This window comes from Lipotes vexillifer, unplaced genomic scaffold (genome assembly GCF_000442215.2).
Source record: "Lipotes vexillifer unplaced genomic scaffold, Lipotes_vexillifer_v1.1 scaffold1329, whole genome shotgun sequence".
Taxonomy (NCBI): domain Eukaryota; kingdom Metazoa; phylum Chordata; class Mammalia; order Artiodactyla; family Lipotidae; genus Lipotes; species Lipotes vexillifer.
Genome location: NW_006797566.1, coordinates 1,028,939 through 1,037,417, shown reverse-complemented (window position 1 = coordinate 1,037,417; position 8,479 = coordinate 1,028,939). Strand labels below are relative to the sequence as shown.

The 8,479-nt window shown below is 36.0% G+C and overlaps 1 protein-coding gene across 1 annotated transcript in view; it reads right to left on the bottom strand.

Moving 5' to 3' along the window:
* The window catches only part of NRF1 (nuclear respiratory factor 1), an 89,545-nt gene that overhangs the window by 80,667 nt on the left and 399 nt on the right, over positions 1-8,479 (bottom strand). The window contains exons 2-3 of the mRNA XM_007469707.1: positions 8,327-8,479; positions 609-723 (exon numbers count right to left, since the gene is read on the bottom strand). Of these exons, the coding sequence (XP_007469769.1) occupies positions 609-723; positions 8,327-8,479 (268 nt within the window). The remainder of the gene's footprint in view (positions 1-608; positions 724-8,326) is intronic.

Here is an 8,479-nt window from a genome sequence, read left to right as displayed (position 1 = left end):
TCCCTAGTTGTTCCTCAAACATGTCTAACACATTCCTTCCCACTTCAGAACCTTTGCTCTTACTATTCCCTCTGCCCAAAAAGTTCTTCCCCTAGACATCAACATGGTTGCCCTTATACTTACTTCAGGTCTCTGTTCAAAGGTTGGCTTATGAAAGAAGACCATTCCTATAGAAAAAGAGAAACTACTATATCCCCCTTAATCCCCTAACCTTTCTATTTTCCTTACTCTGCTTTGTTTTTCCCCATAGCACTTGCTTCATCTGACGTATTACATACCTGTTTATTTTCCTTTTCCCTCCACTAGAATATAAGCTCGTTAAGGGAATTTATTTTGTTAACTGTTATAGTCCCAAGGCCTAGAACAATGCCTGGCACATAGCAGGCATATAAGTTTTCTCTGAATGAATTAATGTGATACTATTCATCTGTTACTCATACTTCTAGTTTCATTTATTTATCTTGTAAGAGTACTTTAAAGTCTAATTCTGTCATCAAAGAATTTAACTTGGTGTCACTTGATGAACCTAATAAGGTATAGTCTAACTCTGTCATCCACTCCATAAAGTATTTGAGGAACAGCAACAATATGAGAAAGGAAGCCCTCACCTAAGCAAACGTGTTTGCTGTCTCTTCCGGATAGACGGATTAGACTCAAACACATGAGGCCGTTTCCGTTTCTTTCCTGTTGCCACAGCAGCAGCAGCAGCCATTCCCACAGGACCTGAAATAAGAAGGGATGCGCTGAGATTAGGCAGAGCCTGTTAGCTATACAAGGCAGAAAACAATCAGAGGTACAAAAAAGTAGCACTTATTTCCTCATATGTTATCAATAAATACAGATACTCCTGATATCAATATAATTCACCACTGTTCAACATGGATCATTTTTTAGTTTACCATTAAAACCTACAACAAATCTTTTTAAAAAGTAAATGACTTATACTTCCCCGCCACACACCAGCTTGAATTTTATATAATGTGTTTTTTTGTTTTGTTTTGTCAGCATACCCATACTGTTAAGGCAATATTCTCAAAGGTGCTAGATGAAATTGCAGCATTGAGAGGAACAGTTTGCCAAAACAAAAGTCACAGATTTCAAATTTCGTTTCCATCCCCATGTCCCTCCATCCATTACTCCAAGAAACTGCCAAGTTAAGGAAGTTAGAGAAAATCACTCATACCTGGAACTCCAATACCACCACACCCCATATTAAGAGAAATATCTAGAAGGATACCATCTTAATTGGAAATTTTTTTTTTCTATATCTGAGAATTATGCCCTAAATGGAGCTGTTGACCCCAAGGTCATGTTGATGAAAGCATCCTGGCAGGAAAGAGATGAAAACTGTCCCACTCTAAGGAAAAAATGTTAATAAAATTTGGTCTGGTTTGCCCTGAAACTATAACTGAAAGAAAGGGTAGGCCTCAAGGAATTATTACAGTCTCCGATTCATGCAATCTCAACATATCAAGGGCATTCCTTTTTTTAAACAAAAGAAAAATCCCGACAATCCACCTTCATCCCTATTTGTGAACCCTGTAAAAGGCTTAAATAAAAATTAGGTTTAAGTGCTCACGTTATCCTGGCATATATGTTCTATAAGTGGCGCAATTAAAATAGGCCTCTCTATTTTAATCTAGATGAGCCTCTCTACATGTTGTTTAGTAGTATACTCAGTCTGACTTAAATAAACCCATCTAAAGAGCCCCAAAGTAATTAAAAAATAAATTAATGCCTTTTACCTTCCTTTCCATCATAAACAGCTGGTAGAGGAAAAAAATCTTATTGATGCATTTTTTCCAACATTTAATTTTTTAAAAATTGAGGTAATAACACTTAACATGAGATCGACTGTCTTAACAAAATTTTAAGTGTACAGTACAGTACTGTTAACTATAGGCACAATGTTGTATAGTAGATCTCTAGAAACGTATTCATCTGGCAGCACTGAAACTTTATGCTGTTGAACAGCAACTCCCCATTTCCACACCCCAGCTCCTGGCAGCCACCATTCTACTCTCTGCTTCTAAGAGTTTGAATATGATACCTCATATAAGTGGAACCATGCAGTACCTGTCCTTCTGACCTGGTGTATCTTACTTAGCATAATGCCCTCAAGGTTCATCCATGTTGTCATATACGGTAGGATTTCCTCTTTCTTTAAGGGTTGAATAATATTCCATATATACATACCACACTTCCTTTATCCATTCATCTGTCAATGGACATTTAGGTTGTTTCCACATCTTGACTACTGTGAATAACGCTGCAATGAATACAGGAATGCAAATATCTCTACGAGATCCTGACTTCAATTCTTTTGAATAAACATCCATAGGTAGAATTGCTGCATCATATGGTAGCTGTTATTTTTAATTTTTTAAGGAACTTTCATACTGTTTTCCACAGGGGCTGAACCATTTTACATTCCCACCAACAGCATACAAGGGTTCCGATTTCTCCACATCCTCGCCAATACTTATTTTTTGGTTTTCTGATTAAGAGCCATCCTAACAGGGGTGAGGTGGTATCTTAACTGTGGTTTTGATTTATATGTCCCTGATGATTAGTGATGTTGAGCATCTTTTCATACACTTACTTGTTGGCCATTTGTATGTCTTTAGGGAGATGTCTATTCAAGTCCTTTGTCCATTTTAAAATCAGGTTATTTGTTATGCTAATGAGTTGTGGGAGTCCAACATTTTACTATTAAAACTTTAAAATATATTTTAAAAACTTTAACATATATAGCAAAGTTGAAAGACCTTTACAGTGAACATTCATATATCTACCACCTAGATTCTACCATTAACATTTTAGTATATGTAACTATCCATCTTTCTACATGTTCATCAACCCATATTGGTTTTTTAATAATGCATTTCAAAGTAAACTGCAGTATGATCCCCCTAAATACTTCAGTAGGAATATCATTAGCTAGAGTTTAATATTTATTCACAATTTTTTTCTTTTGAGGTAAAATTTACATATTACAAAATGTACAAATCATTCAATAAATTTTGAAAAATGCATACAACTATGAAACCCAATCCCCTACTAAGATATATAGTAGTATCATCACTACAAAATTTCTCTCATGTCCCTTCCCAATCAGTTCCCACGGTACCTCCCACCATAAGAACACAATTATTGTTTTTTCACCCTATGTTAGTTTTGCCGTTTCTAGAGCTTCAAATTAATGGAATCATACAGTATCTACCCTTTTGTGTAAGATTTCTTTCACTTAGAATAATGTTTTTAAGATTCGTCCATGTTGTTATATGTATCAGTAGATTGTTCCTTTTTATTGCTGAGTAATACTCCAGAGTATGAATAAACCACAGTTTATCCATTATTCTACTGATGGTCACTTTGGCTATTTCTAGTTTTAGGTTTTATGAATAAAGCTGCTTAACTAAATTAATTAATGCATTTTAAATAAAAATCCCCATTTTTTTGTGTGGAACTTGATAGTTATTCTAAATTTTAAATGGAAGTGCAAAGGCCTAAGAATAGCCAAAACAATTTCTGAAGATTTTAAAAAGGAGGCAGAGGCACTCATCCTACCAAGTATCAGTAGTTACTATAAGGCTACAGTCTTTAAGACAGAGTGGAACTGACTGAAAGGCAAATAAACCAACACAGCTGACTCGAGAGTTCACAAACACCCTTCTGTGTCAGAAGACAGAGGTGGGAAAAGGATGGACAACTAAAAGTATGGTGCCGGAGCAACTGACTGTCTGCATGGAAAAATAATGAAAGTAGATTCATACATCATACTATACATGAAAATAAATTCCAGGTGGATTAAAGGCCTAAATATAAAACAAAAACATCAATAAAACAACAAAAATAAACTTTATAACTTCTACAATAAACTACTGGAAAGTATTTATAAACTCAGGGTTAAGGAACTGCTTAAACAAGACTCCAAAAGCATAAACTGTAAGATAAAACACTAATAATTTCACAATAATATAAATCAAAACCTTTATGGACAAAAAGAAATAACAAAAAATTGGGGAGGGAGTGGGCAACAAACTAGGAGATAATTGCAATACATATTACCAAGAAAACACTAGTATTAAAAAAATACCAATAACTCTTAAAAATAAAAAAAGACAACACATTTGGAAAATGGACAAAGGAAATATGCAAAATAAGAAAAGTTAATAGTCAATAAAGTTCTGAGATGATGTTCTATTTTGTCTTTCCTCACTGGCTGGAACCTCTTGCTCAGACAAGCAAATTAAACCAACACTGAGACACTGTTTCATACCCATCGGACTGGCAAAAATGAAAAACAACTGACAATATCAAATGTGGTGAGGATGAGAAGCAACAGGCACTCTAGTACACTGCTTGTGGGAATGCAAATGAATAAAACTATTTGGAAAGACACTTGGAATATCTAGTAAAGTTGAAAATGTGCCTATCTTTGCCCTCCAATTCCCCTCCTGGTTATACCCTCAAGCAGTGTTTTTGTTTTGTTTTGTTTTTTTAAGCAGTGCTTTTCAAACTGCGGATTTCCACCTGTTGGTGGCTCATGAGTAGTTTTTGTTTCTGTTTTTTTAATAAAATGGAATGAAGAGATTAGAACACATGAGAGTGTGTCACTTGCAGGAGGAGTAAGTATTGCTTCATGAGAAACTGTTATGTTAGTTATATGTGCATCTGTTTATTCTAGATCACAATGTATTACTGTGGGACACTGTCAAAAGAACTTTGAAAACCAAAGCCAAGAGATCTCTCAATGTGTAAAAGAAAACATATAAAATAATTTTCATTTGCAGCAATTGTAAATAGCAAAAAATTATAAACAACCTAAGTGTTCTCCCAATATACAACACACTTAGATAATGAATGGAATACTAAATAACAGTCAAAATGAAAACATCTAGCCACATTATCAACATAAATGAATCTCAGAAAAATAATACTGAATGAAATAAACACTGTTAGACAAAAAATATCAGTGATACCATTTATATACAATTTAACACATGCAAAAACAATGTTAAATATTGTTTACTGATACATACACATACAAAAAAATATGAAAGACATGTAAGAGAATGATAAAGACCAAATTCAGAATAGTGGTTACTTCAGTAGAGGGAGAGAAGGAAATAGGATTAGAAAAAGCAGTAACCAGCTACCCTTCCTGCTCCGTTTACCTCACACTTCATTATATTCTTCAGAGCCATCAGTGCTTTATGAAATTATTTTACTTTATTATTTGTACCCTTCTCTCCACCACTGGTCTGTAAGCTCCTTTAGGAGCAAGCTCTTGCCAGTCTTTGTTCACAGTATCTATATATAATAATAGAAGGCATATAATATTGATAATTCCTCAATAACTGTTGAATGATTCAGTGGTAAATCATATCTACCAGTTGGGCCTCAGTTTCCACATCTGCCACATGAAAGGGTTAAAGTTCTTTGCTAATCTTAAAACTATGACAGTGCAGTACAGTAATGTCGTAAAACTGTGCCTCAAAAGCATCTTCCTTCCTAGGAAAGAAGTTGAACTGGATTTATTATGTTAGGCTGCCCTCTTCTGGGAAGTATAAAAATTTCAAAAAAAATATTTCACAAACATTTTATGTGTGTTTTGTCACTAAGGCTTATTTTTAAATTCACCATTCCAGAAATACACAGTAGATAACACCTGATAGGAGTAAGTTTATTTTCATTGCAGCTGTCTTCTTCACCTTAAATACAGCATAAACGAAAAAAATGTAGTATTTTGGCCATTTCTGATCATTGATTTCCTGTCCAGCTTTTCCTAAATATCTTCTAACATCAGTGTTCCTTATACAATATTAGACCCATCCAGGCATGGTCTACATGTAGTCTTCCACACAGTGCTAAATATACAATGTAAATAGCAAAGAGAATGATACAAAATATCACTCAGCTTTAAGTCATTTAGAGGCCCAGAAAACCTCAAAACCTGGGCTTCCCTGGTGGTGCAGTGGTTGAGAGTCCGCCTGCCGATGCCGGGGACACGGATTCGTGCTCCCGTCCGGGAAGATCCCACGTGCCGCGGAGCGGCTGGGCCTGTGAGCCATGGCCGCTGAGCCTGCGCATCCGGAGCCTGTGCTCCGCAACAGGAGAGGCCACAGCAGTGAGAGGCCCGCGTACCACACACACAAAAAAAGAAAACCTCAAAACCTTAAACTGGATTAAGATGATCCAGGATTGCTAGTGCCCTCAGGCATTTGGTAGAAGCAAACAAAAATCCTCTCTAGAGGCGGATTAATATTATTCTAGTTCCCAAATTATTTCTAAAAATGGTTTTCCAAACACACACACATCCAGCATTCATCCAAATATAACCAATAAGTGAAGAGAAAAACCAACGTGAACAAGAAACAGCACTAGTAACATATCACAGGAACAGACCCATAGGTACTTCAGAAAGTAAAATGACCAAATGGCCTGCGAAATCATAACGCTTACTTTACTCATGGATATTAACAAAAAAAAATTTTTTTTTCTATAATAACTGAAAACTGTAATACTGCAAATTTGGGAGGGAGGCAAAAAAACACTAGAAATTCTAAAACTAGAAAACAAAACCATTACCAAAACTAATAACTCAATGGACAGACTTAAAATCACCTTAGACATAGCTGAAGAAAAAAATTAATCAACTGGAAGACCGTCTGCAGAAACTACATAGAATGAAGCATGAAGAGACAAAAGGGTAGTAATACAGAACAGAAGGAAAGAGACATAAAGGCTTCAATATGAAGACTAATATATTTAATTGGAGTCAAAGAAGGAAAAGAGATGGAATGGAGGGGACGCAAAACTGAAGCAAAATGTATGGCTAAGATTTTCCAGAATTGATGAAAGACATCAATCCAAAGATTCAAGATGTTTAAAGGAACTGTAAACAGGATAAATGAGAAGAAATCCAGAGCCAGCTATATCACAAAAACTAAAGACAGAGAAAATCTTAAAAGCAGTGGAGGAGGGGTCTGTGTGGGAGATAACCTTCCAAGGAACAGCTGTTAGAATGAAAGAGCTGAATGCTCAAAAGCAAGAATGGAAACCAGAGACAGTGGAATAGCATCTTCAATATGAGGAGAGAAAATAACTGCCAACCTAGAATTCCACACCTAGGGAGACCATCCTTCAAGACTGAAGGTTAAATAAAGACATTCTCGGTAAGCAAAAACGAAGAGACTTTACTACTAGCAGATCCATGCTGAAGGAAATAAAATGGAATTTTTAGGCAGAAGAAAAATTCTCAGAAGGCAAGTGGGATATAAGGGGGAAAATTAACATTGACTATGTATAAAACAAAAATAATGTCATATAGGACTTAAAATATACAAAGAATTAACACACAGGACAACAACAGCATATAGGTCAGAAGCAGGGGAATGAAATTCAAGTGTTCTAAGAAACTTGCATTATCCCTAATAAGAACAAAAGTACCACTTACATAAGACTCTGAAATAAGTGAGGGGTGTATATTTCTAGGTGTATCACTAATAGCAAAAGTATGTATAACTTCCAAACTAAGAAGAAAAAAATGAAAAAAAAAAAAAACTTTTCAATCACTCCAAAAGAAAATTGAAGGAAAAGTAAACAGAACAAGTGAGACAAAGAGAAAGCATACAGTAAACATGATAAATTTAAACCCAAATATATAAGTGATTACATTTAATGTAAATGGACTAAATGCTTGAGTTAAAAGTGAAGAGAGGGGACTTCCCTGGTGGCACAGTGGTTAAGAATCTGCCTGCCAATGCAGGGGACACAGGTTCGAGGCCTGGTCTGGGAAGATCCCACATGCTGCAGAGCAACTAAGCCCGTGTGCCACAACTACTGAGCCTGTGATCTAGCCTGCGAGCCACAACTACTGAACCCGCATGCCACAACTACTGAAGCTCACGCACCTAGAGCCTGTGCTCTGCAACAAAGAGAAGCCACTGCAATAAGAAACCCATGCACCACAATGAAGAGTGGCCCCGCTTGTGGCAACCAGAGAAAGCTCACGTGCAGCAATGAAGACCCAATGCAGCCATAAAAAAAAATTAATTAATAAATGAATGAATTTTTTTAAAAAAAGGGAAGAGTGCTGGAATGGAGTAAAAAACAAAACCAAAGTTTTTATCACTAATAGTACATGAGCCTGGAACTTGTCTCAGTGTAATACAGGTACAAGTTATAAATTTAAGGTTTAAAAAGAAATAATGAAGATATGATATGACAATAAATGTGAGTGCCTGTATCCTAGGTTCTTTCAGATAAGCACAGTATCAGAGTTAAGCCAAAAATGAAGAGCTCCCAATACAAACATTACCTGCAGCAGCCAGATGGGCTGTTACCTCATCAGCCGCTGTGGAGTTGAGTATGTCTGAATCATCATACGAGGTGTCTTCAGGAGAAGAAGGTGAGTCTTCATCAGCACTCAACATACTGTGTTCAGTGTAGGTAGCCACATGGACCTGCTGAA